This window comes from Leptidea sinapis, chromosome 2, assembly GCF_905404315.1.
Source record: "Leptidea sinapis chromosome 2, ilLepSina1.1, whole genome shotgun sequence".
NCBI lineage: Eukaryota > Metazoa > Arthropoda > Insecta > Lepidoptera > Pieridae > Leptidea > Leptidea sinapis.
In genome coordinates this window covers 11853183-11865698 of record NC_066266.1, presented here as the reverse complement: position 1 = coordinate 11865698, position 12516 = coordinate 11853183, and the positions used below count along the sequence as shown (strand labels likewise).

Below are 12516 nucleotides of genomic sequence, written 5' to 3'. Positions count from 1 at the left end.
ACGTTAAGGGTAAAGTGAGTAGGAAACAAATTTGCCATCTGCCATTTGGTAGTTTTAAATTGATTATTATATCAAAATAAACACTTTTATCTTTTCTGTTATTTAAGGAAGATAGATAAACTTTGCCTTTCACGCTACATCATAAGTTCAAAATATTTTTAATAGTTGTGACGATGACTAATTGAGTGCGTGATACTATGGTGCGGTCCGGTGGCGGGCAAACAACTAATTGATGATTAATAATATGCCAATATTGGCATTATCTGTGAATTTTGAAATCAAAAGTTAAAACGTACAAATCGGATATTCTATTTCCTGGTGGTAGAATATGCCTCTTCTTTGTTGTTGACAGGTAAGGTCACCCTTCGTCTAACAGGCTTGTCAAAATATTTTAATGAAATTGCTTCATATTTTAACAGCAAATATACTTTGCAATCATATCATTATTCCTTTGTCTTTGCCTGTCAATCAATTAAATCAAAATTGATTGGTACCCCGTGAGCACCCAACAAAGATCGGATGGTAATTCATTTATCATATATATCATAACATATTAAAATTCTGTAAATAATTTAAACCATTTAAATATGTTGATGACTGGCAACGACATCTAGAATTGCACTCTGAACTTACATATTAATCAGACAATTTTTAATGTGTATATTATTAGGCGTGTTAATATAATTAGATCAATATAATATTGTAAGTAATTTAGAGCGATCTCTTCCCCACGGATAAACCTCACATGTTTCTTGTGGTTGACTTTATATGTATTTTCTCTATTATTCGTCTTTATTGTGAACAATAAAGAAAAAAAAATCTAAAAGTCATACGCCACTCTAAACGGCTATTGGTCTTTTGTATAAGATTGTTCCCCCGCCCCACTCTCCTCGAGCTTTGTAACTTTTTCTTACGTACAAATACACGCAAGTAGCACTTAAAATTAACACATTTTTTATTCTCTAATCCCTATATCCGTTTTCCTGACCAACTGAACAAATAGCTACATTTACTAATTTAATTACTACCAATCGATAAATATTTGCACATGAAATCTGTGACGAAAAGGCACATGACTTATAAACTCGACTAAAATAATTGTTGATTTACAACTCACTAAAATGTATCTACACCCATGCTTTAAATCCTCTATTAAATATTCTAAAACAGTTAGCTTTTTGCCAACATTAAAACATCCAATGTCCTAATAACCATTACACCATCCAAACGAGTATTGTAATGAAATTCAGTACAACATTATTTCATCCGATATAATAACGCTCCTTTGGATGATGTTAGGTTACTAGGACAAAGTTTTGTTATTTTAGCAGTAAGCTAACTGTTTCAGAAGCTTTCATAGAGGATTCATTTTATGGATGTAGATAAAGTCTTGTATGCAACTGTTGATAATTAGGTATTAAAACACTCATGACGTGGTACTACTATCAAATTCACAATTCAAACCCACATTTGTGTTTTAATACCCCTTATTACACAACAGTTGCATAAATAACTATAACGAAACACTTGCTAGATTTTACTTGCATTGCGAAACTTGGCAAATACTTAATCTATCGATGTCAATGTGCTAAAATCGCAGTCTTGAGATGTTTGATAAGATTACGTATCATATAAATCAAATTTTAAAATCCAATATTTACTTGGTCCATAATACTTTGTATATCTCGTACTTATTTCATAATATATATTAACACTTTATTTTACTTCAGAATAGAGAATTATTTTGGTGTAAAAATTATTCCAGATATCTTTTTTAGCCTATTTCAAAAAAAGAGGCATTTTTCAAGTTATGTGTTTTGACAATCTAAAATAAGTTTACATAAAGCCGAAATTTAACTTTAGTAACGGTTACAAAATTTTTGGAATTTCCTTTATGACTTGAGAAGGTTGCCTTTTAGTGGTCATTTTTTTATTGGTTTTTTAGCATTCTTATATCAATACGAATACAATAAATCAAGGCTTTTCTTTTTAAAATTAGTTCATAGTTCAAACTAAACACAAGTACTTCTCCAATGTAAACGAGGCACAGTAATACTGCACTTATTAGAGGATTTTATGTATAATGTTCGTAAATACTCACTTTATTGATAAGCTTTAGCAATAACTATGGCTTTTAAGATATTTTACAGTACTGGTACCATCTGACTAAATAGGCTTTTACGCGTTAGTACCTAACAGCTTTCTATGAAATGTTTTTCTATATGTAATATAGCTGCAATAGAAACAATAGTATATTATGCTGTAAGTTATCAAAGTTGCTCACGAGTTTCATATGCATTATTTCAACACACTTGTGAGGAAAAAAATTATGTATAAACAAAATAAATAATATAAAAGCAAAATTATGGGAAATGGAAAGAAAGCAATTTTTGGCATACGCGAAATGTATTTTTGGGAGACTTTTATTGGAAGGTTGCTGATGTAATAAGGAGTAACTTAGGCTACGTTTAACTTAGAAAAATATTTTATTTTAGAAAAATAAAGTAATGTTGCAATATACAAATACTGTCCAGTACCGCGCATTATTGAGAGCTCACGCCACCACATGGCCGTATCATAATAAAAAATAACTATAAAATTAAAGAATCGACTGTTAGGCGGAACGAAGTTCGCCGGGTTAGCTAGCCATGATGATGATGATAAAATGAATGACTCACGGATCGTTTCTGATGATGGTGATGATGTTCGAGCTTCATGTTCGCACATCTGTTGAGCGCCGTGAGACGTCTGAACAGCGACTGAAGAGAGTCCGCATCAAGGAACGGGTGGTCGTTTTGAACACCTGATATGTCGATTGGGAACTGGAGATCTAAAACAAGAGAAACATCTATTATTAATAAACATACGTTTAATCCAGTTGGGTGCAAACTGGGTTCTTAAACAAAGAGTATAGAGAGAGTACAGAGTTTTTTTTTATGAAAACCTGACGCGACTAGTTGGATGACCAAACTTATGCAGCATTGTCTGCCTCAGTATTACCAGTGGGAGGCTCCTTTGCACAGGATGCCGGCTAGATTATGGGTACACAACAACCTATTTCTGCCGTGAAGCAGTAATGTGTAAGCATTACCGTGTTTCGGTCTGAAGGGTGCCGTAGCTAGTGAAATTACTGGGCAAATGAGACATAACATCTTGTATCTCAAGATGACGAGCGCAGTTGTAGTGCCATTTTGGGGTTTTTCAAGAATCCTAAGCGGCTCTGCTTTGTAATGAGCAGGGCGTTTCAATTACCATCAGATGAACGTCCTGCTCGTCTTGTCCCTAACTTAATTCAGTGGTCGCGCTCCTTGAAATTTATACCTACTTCTGGGTAGAGCGTTACGACGTGGACGACGCGCTCCAGTTAATTTGACTCGGACAGCGACCAGTCTCTGCGTTGTACGGCGTGACACTCAATAGATTTGTCTTCCCAAGATTGCTTAGCGGCCTAGTAAGTCGTGTGTATGTGTGTGTGCGTCGATTCGGGCGCTGTAGTATAAAGTTAATGTACTGTTCTATTACTGTATTGTGCTGTAGGCCTTGTTTAGTTTGGGGCAACATACTAAGTGCCTCATTATTATTATATTGAATAGATGGTACATTGGCTGTAAAAAATATATTAACTTAAAGGAACTTATATTTAGGCATCCATCGCTGCTGTGTGCTATAAAATAATAACCTCATGTAAAATAACCTCCACAAAAAAGATTTGTTTTTGGGATGAAAAATTTTCAATAACCTTTAATTATTATAAGCGTCCTAAAACGAAGGTTTAAGGCTTAGTTGGTATAAGCGCTACGACGTGAATCCAGAGACGCGTGTTCAAATCCCTCATCGTCCATGAATGTTGGTATCACTTAAAATAACAAACTGTTCTATAAGAACTTTGAATACTCGCAAAATATAAAAATACATAGAATTACCAAAAAATATGTATGTAGAGACTTATCAATTAGCCAGCAAAACATTAACCTGAATTTCCTTTAAAAATATCAAAATTAAAACTAAATTTATTACGATTTCAATTATGTAAATAAATTGGATTTACAATTACACAAAGAAACGAACAAGAAACCTTTAATCAATCCTGTGGTTCACCGACAAACTCAATCAATAATTTCAACCAGCTTTAGTTCAATTAATAGACATAGTAATAAGCAATTTAGATTGAATTTCAGTTATATAATGGGATGTTTACTTGTTTGTAATCTATCCTACATCTCTATTTGAGGTGGAATTCTGTTTTTTTATGAGAGTAAGGGACGAGACGAGCAGGAAGTTCAGCTGATGGTAATTGAGACGCCATGCCCATTATAATGCAGCGCCGCTAAGGATTCTTAAAAACGCCATAAATTCTGAGGTACTACAGTTGGGCTCGTCACCTTGATACATAAGATATAAAGTCTCATTTGCCCAGTAATTTCACTAGCTAGTAACACAATAATGCTGACGCATTTCTGCTTTACTGCAGAAAACCGTTGTGGTACCCATCATCTACCCGGCATCCTGTGCCAAAAAGCCTTCCACTTGTAGGTGCTTTTAGCTGCCTCTAACGACAACCTTGGACTTGTCTATTCCTACATCATTCATTTTTAAGAACAGGGTAAACTGTATTAATAGTTATCCAAATACCCTAAATTAAAAGATCTAGTAGATTAAACTTTAAATAAATTACAATCTCTTCTATCTTCAACTTTTTAAGAATAATTGAGAATGTACTGTTTGTAATGTAACTTTTTGCCTATAGCCTTATTTACATGCATTCAGTTGTCAAGTAGTTAACAAAATTTTAGTTTAAAATTAAGTGGCATATTGCATGTAAAAAGTGAATTTAGTAATAAGTTGCAAGTAAAAACTGAGTGTGCAAGTAAACAATTAGAATAGAATTTTGTCTATTTTATGTTAAGTACGTAAGACAGGTCCAATTTTAGTGAAGTTCATTAGTTCAGATTTACTTTACTAAATTACTTATCTGGATGCGTGTAAACAGTTTACGGTTCATTACACCAAACACAGCGGAGGTACAAACCAACGTACTTATAAATGACCAGAGATTGGAACTTGTGGACACTACGGTCTTCCTGGGTATCACGTTAGATAAAAAGCTTCAGTGGGGTCCACATATTACCCATCTAGCAGATAGACTCAGCTCTGCGGCATATGCAGTTAGAAAGATTAGAGAGTACACGAATGTTGCGACCGCTAGATTAGTGTACTTTAGTTATTTTCACAGCATCATGACGTACGGTATATTACTATGGGGTCATGCTGCTGACATTGATATAGTGTTTGCTCTGCAAAAGAGAGCTGTTCGTGCTATATATCAGCTTGGTTATAGACAGTCTCTCAAAGAAAAATTTAAAGAAATAAATATTATGACTGTTTATTGTCAGTACATTTATGAAAATTTAATATATGTTCACAAAAATCGTCACCTTTTTGCTCTTAATAGTGATTTTCATTATTATAACACTAGAAATAAGGGATTGCTTGTAACTAATTCTAGTAGGCTTCATAAGATACATAATAGCTTTAAGGGTAAATGTATACACTTCTACAATAAAGTCCCAGCCACTGTTCAGGCATTGTCTATAAATAAATTTAAATGTTTTATAAAAAAATGGCTCTGTCGTAAATCCTATTACTCCACTGCTGAATATCTAAATGATCGGACAGCCTGGGACTAGATTGTGATTATTTTATAGCAACTGTACAATATTGTATATTTTTATTGAAAAGAGCGCAAAAAAAAAGAATGCTGGGAGAGTTTCTTGCGCCGCTTCTTCTCTCTCAGAGCGCCATTTGTTTCCGAAGCGGTAGTAGTATCTAGTAGTATAAGAAATGACATCAAAAAGAATTCTAAAGGAATCAATTTTGAGAAAATAAATGCCTTGCCTGACTTTGACCTTGACTTACGTAAAATTAAATTAAAAATTAGTAAACTACTTGATAACTTAATGCGTGTTAGGCTTTAGCTCAAGCATAGCATAATCTCAGTTGTCAAATGACTGTAAATACCAAATAAAAGATAGGCTTGTAATAAGTAAAGTGAGCAAAGTGTAAGTACGCTCTATAGATCTAAGATCTAGCGTCATTCACAGGTTTCAAGTGTAGCAATAAAACGTAGACACGTAGCAAGCTCGTAGCACCACAGCACTCCGTGACATAAAAGGCATTTATTTTCTCAAAATTGACTCCTACAGAATTCTTTTTGATGTCATTTCTAATATACTAGATCAACTAACGCTTCGGAAATAAATGGCGCCCTGAGAGAGAAGAAGCGGCGCAAGAAACTATCTCAGCTTTCTTTTTTTGCGATCTTTTTAATAAAAAATACAATATTGTACTGTCATTGCTATTGCTATATAATAATCATAATCTAGTCCCAGGCTGTCCGATCACTTAGATATTAGAGATTCAGAGCCATTTTTTAATAATTCATATAAATTTATAATATAGATAATGCCTGAACATTGGCTGGGAATTTATTATAAAAGTGTATACATTTACCCTTAAATCTATTATTTATCTTATGAAGCCTACTAGAGTTAGTCACAAGCAATCCCTTATTTCTAGTGTTATTATAATGAAAATCACTATTAAGAGCAAAAAGGTGACTTTTGTGAACGTATATTAATTTTTCATAAATGTACTGACAATGATGAGTCATATATATGATATTTATTTCTTTAAATTTTTCTTTGAGAGACTGTCTATAGCCAAGCTGATATATAGCACGAACAGCTCTCTTTTGCATATTTAAATTTTGTTAATAATTCGTGATTTATGTAAATTAGTTAAGTATCAGATCGCACCGTCTTAACCTTATGAAGATGAGAGAATTAGTACAAACAGTGTTTAAGTTTGTAGTAGAATGTAGATTTGCTATAGTGATTAAGTCGTTAAGGTCTTGTATGTAGTATTCTTTTTAAACTGTATGTTAATAAATAAATCTTGTATTGATTTTTAATACTTTTTTAATTTACTCATTTAAGTCTTTGAGTATGTTGTTGCATGGCTTATTTTATAATGTAAGTTGTAAGTGGCGCCAAGTATCTTGCCACTTCTTCTTGCTAAAGCTCAACCTTTTCCAAAGTTGGCGTAAAAAGTATATTTTTCGACATTCATAAGTGGCATTTATTTGACCTGAGTAAGTAAAGTGATATTATTCATTTGATTTGATGAGATTGAAAGAGTATAGCCACGAATGTATTACATATAGAATTTATGTCTCTTTTTCGGTTTGTTTATATGTATATATGTATGGGCAAAACCCATAAAATACTACATAAAGGCTACGTACAATTGATGCAAATATAGCATTTTTCTGTTTATAGCGTCTATGCGGACAATTGTAAGTAATATAATCAATAGTTATATTCCCAAAATTTGGACCACTCCATCATCAGATCACATAATAGGATATGGTGAAAAAAAAAAGAAATTAAAAAAAAAGGGGTCCTCAAATATTTAAATAAAATACATAAGTTATTGCTACATAAAGTAACTTAATTTACTATCAGCAAAGCCCTTCTGATACAATCTTAATATTAGATTAGGGATTGGCAGACAGACACCGCAGGCGTAGTCGCAAAGTGCGACAACTAATAGTACGCCCAAGTGGGTGTGCTCGAGCCGGCCTCGAACAATGTGTAACGTTGACGTGCCACATGTTCTGTTAAATTTTGCTAAAAATTTAAACTAAAATGTCAGGCTGCGTAGTCAAACTTAGTAAAAATAATACTACAAGAAATAAAAAAGACACAGGGATCACATATCATCAGTAAGTATTTTGTATTTTATTAAATTCAATGTAAAATAACACGAAAGCGTATATTAGTTACAAAATTTATTAGATGCCATTGAGTGTCTAGATGCCACGCATGCAAGCATCTAATAAAAAAAGTTATTGTTCTTAGATAGTGCGGTATCTAGTTGGAGCGCAGCGAAGACCTATCCTTAATTTAAGATCTTAACACTATTTTTATTCTATAGAGTTTCTTATACTGTTATACATATTACATACAATTATAGATTTTCCATAAGAAAAATTTATTGATGAATCAAGTTTCACGAACACCGACCCGTCTAATTACTTTCATTAATAATCTCAAAGATATATATTCTCCTGACATTGTCTGTTAATTAAATACGCCTACTACTGCCTCCTATTGATTGAGCTAATCTATTTCTGTCTACGCAATTTCTAATAGGACACTTTTTAGTTTTAACTGACTTCAAAAAAAGGAGGAGGTTCTCAATTCTTCGGTATGTTTTTTTTATGTTTGTTACCTCAAAACTTTCGACTGATTCAACCGATTTTGATAATTCTTTTTTTATTTGAAAGCTGGTACTTCCCGTGTGGTTCCATTGTAATTTAGTCCACATCTGACAGTGGCATCCATGAGAAAACCATAAAAGTCTTAAATTTGCTATACATAGGTACAGCAAAGTGGATGATAAATTTACGAATAACTCGATATCGCGCAATCCGATTTCGGTGATTCTTTTTTTATTGGAAAGGATATACTTCAATGATAGTTTGGTGAGAGTTTGGTTAGGTTCTGATAACGGAATGCATGACAAAGTAACGGAACACTGTCTGTAATCAAATTGCAAAGCACTTACGTTCATTGCTGCATTGAAAAATTTAGTATATCTACATATTTAGACAAATTGTTAGTTAGTGTATTTCAAATCACTAAAAATCATAAACTTAAAAAAAAAATATAAATTTTTTTTTTCAAAAACACTATTCCAAAACAATAGATATAATGTGCACTAAAAAGTATAAAAATAATTGCATATTTTTATAGAATTTAATTCTTGTTATGATTATTGTAATTTTTGGAGTTGGTGTCATCCAAGATACTACATACATGTTTCTACATACATAGGTATAGGTGAGATGTGCTTGAGTCGTGAGGAGGCGAGAGGCGAGAGCGGGACGCGGCGGAAGGAAACCGAATCGAAATATATCAATAATCGTAACTAGAATTAGATTAATGAATTAATCTAATTCAAGTCAGTAAAAATACGTTTAGGAAAACGGCTGGACCGAATTTGATGATTTTTTGTGTGTTCCAGTGAATTTGAGATTGGTGTGTGTCTTCAGGTGAATTTGAGAATGGTTAAGATTCTCCATTCCGTCTATATAATATAATTATCCTGCTCATGTGTATGTACGTGAACTCCTCCTAACGGCTGGACCGATTTTTCAAATTTAAGACGTGTATACAGGACAACGTCCGTCAGGTCCACTAATAACCTATCATTACTGTGAAGTAAAATAAAAGATATGACAATGGACAACCACGAAGGCGAAGAACCTGACCAAGTGACCGGACTTTCCCCGTCATATACATATTATATATTTGACAAACAAATGTTTATATATTCATAGGGTATAACTATTAATATTGGTCACAGAATTACTATATTTTGTACTAATACTTTTGTCAATTATAAGTTATTTTAGCTGCATATAAAATATTTTATTAATATTATTATTATTATATATACATTACTACGACTAAACACACACACACCTTAGACCCATTTGCCGACCAAAATCATTACTTTATTTCCCTAACACAAACATAGTGTAATTAATCTATTATTAGAAAGAGGCTTATATTAAATATTTCTAACTTTTATCAATTATTTCCAATTGAGTGAGCAAATTATATTTGAGAAACTAACTTTCAAAGTTTTTATTTAATTAACTCCGGAGAGTCTGTCCCCTTTGCCCGCCAACGCAGTTCGAGATAAAAATCAGTGTTATATCTTCTTATATATAAAAATGAATTGCTGTTCGTTAGTCTCGCTAAAACTCGAAAACGGCTGGACCGATTTGGCTACTTTTGGTCTTGAATTATTTGGTCATAAAAATGCTCGGAATTAAATAAAAACAAATTTGTTTTTCCTTTGATGTGTCCATACATAATTTCTATGAGAGAATTTATTGACGCACGATTTGACAGTTCTGCTGTGGAACAATTTCATGACGACAGAAGGGACGAAGTAATTATTGATGTTATGATATATTATTGACAAATTCATAAAAAAACATTATTTTATTTATTATATGCAGAACAACGTCTGTTGGGTCAGCTAGTAATATCTATAAATGAATTGCTGTTCGTTAGTCTCGCTAAAACTCAAGAACGGCTGGAGCGATTTGGCTAATTTTGGTCTTGAATTATTTGTGAAAGTTCAGAGAAGGTTTAAAAGGAGAATAAGTATGTAAATGCTCGGAATTAAATAAAAACAAACATGTTGTATTACCTTTGATGTGTCCTTATCCGTGTGGCTTATTTCTGCCGTGAAGCAATAATGTATAAGGATTATTGTGATTCGGTCTGAAGGGCTTCGTAGCTAGTAAAATTACTGTCCAAGTGAGACTTCACATTTTATGTGTCAAGGAGACGAGCGTAATTGTCAGAATTTTGGAGGTTCTTCAAAAATCCTGAGCAGCACTACATTGTAATGGGCAATACGTATCAATTACCATCAGCTGTGTACTTATGACTTATGTACAATTTTCATTCATAATAAATTTCGCCGAATTCCACCTTCGCATAACACGCCACAAATAATGATATCGTCCTCACCATCAAGATGAGTGGCGGCCCTCCACTGTGCGCTTTTCAAGGAACTTTCTTCCGCGTACTACAAAGCTGTGAGCTTCCTTGTGCGGTGTTTCCGGGACGATACGACATGGGTACCTTCAAAAAAAGGGCATACACCTTCCTTAAAGGCCGGCAATGCTTCTGTGATTCCTCTGGTGTTGCAAGAGAATGTTGGTGGCGGTGATCACTTAACACCAGGTGACCCATACGCTCGTTTATCCTCCTTTTTCCATAAACACATAAAAATTATCCTTAAGTCACGAATATTTGAGAATAGAACACATCAATCCTTTCCAAAACAAATCCTTATCAAAATACAATCATAGTTGATGGAAGGCTCTTTGTACCTCGCAATGATCCCTCGATTGCTCAAACAATATGTGATATTATGTATTCAAAGTACTTAGCTTGTGAATAGTTAACACGTGGCGTTGCGGTTATTCAAAGGAAAATATCGTTAAGCGCTACAAAGAAAATTCAATGAAGGAACACGTTGCACGCTATTCTGTGGCGTCAGTGGTAGGGCTGTACTTAGATACAATTGTTTATTTAGATAATAAATTAAATATTCGCTATATATATATGTATATTTTTTAAATTAAAATAATGGACGAGACGAGTAGGACGTTCAGCGGATGGTTATTGATACCCCCTACCGATTACAATGCAGTCCGCTCAGAATTCCTGAAAAACCCAAAAATTCTGAGCGGCAATACAATTGCGCTTGTCACTTTGAGACATAAGATGTTTAGTCTCATTTGCCCAGTAATTTCACTAGCTACGGCAACCTTCAGACCGAAAAAAAGCAATGTTTACACATTACACAGCAGAAATAGGTGCCGTTGTGGTACACAAAATCTACCTGGCTTCCTGTGAAAAGGAGCACTGGTTATATATATTATGACTTTACCAATTACTCAGTAAAATGCTGAGTGCGTGATCTTTTAATGTAAATAAATTCAGATTGATACATAATTCTTTTTCATTTTATAATAATTAAACTCATGGGATCTTTTGTTTACAATTAATTTAGTACTTATTTACTTTAAACCAGATTTTTTTATACATAACAAGTGTTCATCTTGGATAGTATTTATATATCTTTTTTGCTTTTGTATGTGATTTTCATTAGTATAACACTAGAAATAAAGGATTGCTTGTAACTAATTCTAGTAGGCTTCATAATATACATAATAGCTTTAAGGGTTAATATATACACTTTAATAATAATAAATTTAAATGTATGTTAAAAAATGGCCCTGTTGTGATTTACAACTACTCCACAGCTGAATATCTAATTGATCAGATAGCCTGGGATTATGATTATTTTATAGCTATAGCAAAGACAGTACAATATTGTATATTTTATTAAAATGAGCGCAAAAAAATAATAATGGGAGAATCTCTTGCGCCGCTTCTTCTCTCCCAGAGCGCCATTTGTTTCCGAAACGGTAGTAGTGTTTAGTATATTAGAAATGACATCAATAAGAATTCTAAAGGAATCAGTTTTGAGAAAATAAATGCCTTTTATGCCTTTTTGTGACATCAACTTTTCAAATATTTTCTACAATTACATAATTTACAAAATACTATTTAAAAAACAAGGACGGTATTAGCTTTGTTATATTTGTATAGATCATTCGTTATTAGTTAGTATTATCCACTACATTAGTAATAATTTTAAGTTTCGGTTTTCAATTTTCATTTTAAGCTTTGAGAGTTTTGACAAGACTGTTTTTTTTATTTATTAAATTATCTATCTATATATATAAAAATGAATTGCTGTTCGTTAGTCTCGCTAAAACTCGAGAACGGCTGGACCGATTTGGAAAATTTAGGTCTTGAATTATTTGTGGAAGTCCAGAGAAGGTTTAAAAGGTGAATA

At 33.0% G+C, this 12516-nt stretch overlaps 1 protein-coding gene across 2 annotated transcripts in view; it reads right to left on the bottom strand.

The window, feature by feature from the left end:
• The window catches only part of LOC126971639 (stAR-related lipid transfer protein 13), a 344608-nt gene that overhangs the window by 54420 nt on the left and 277672 nt on the right, over positions 1-12516 (bottom strand). For both annotated transcript variants that reach the window (XM_050818006.1, XM_050818015.1), the window contains one exon: positions 2679-2830. In XM_050818006.1, coding sequence (XP_050673963.1) covers positions 2679-2830 — 152 coding nt within the window. The remainder of the gene's footprint in view (positions 1-2678; positions 2831-12516) is intronic.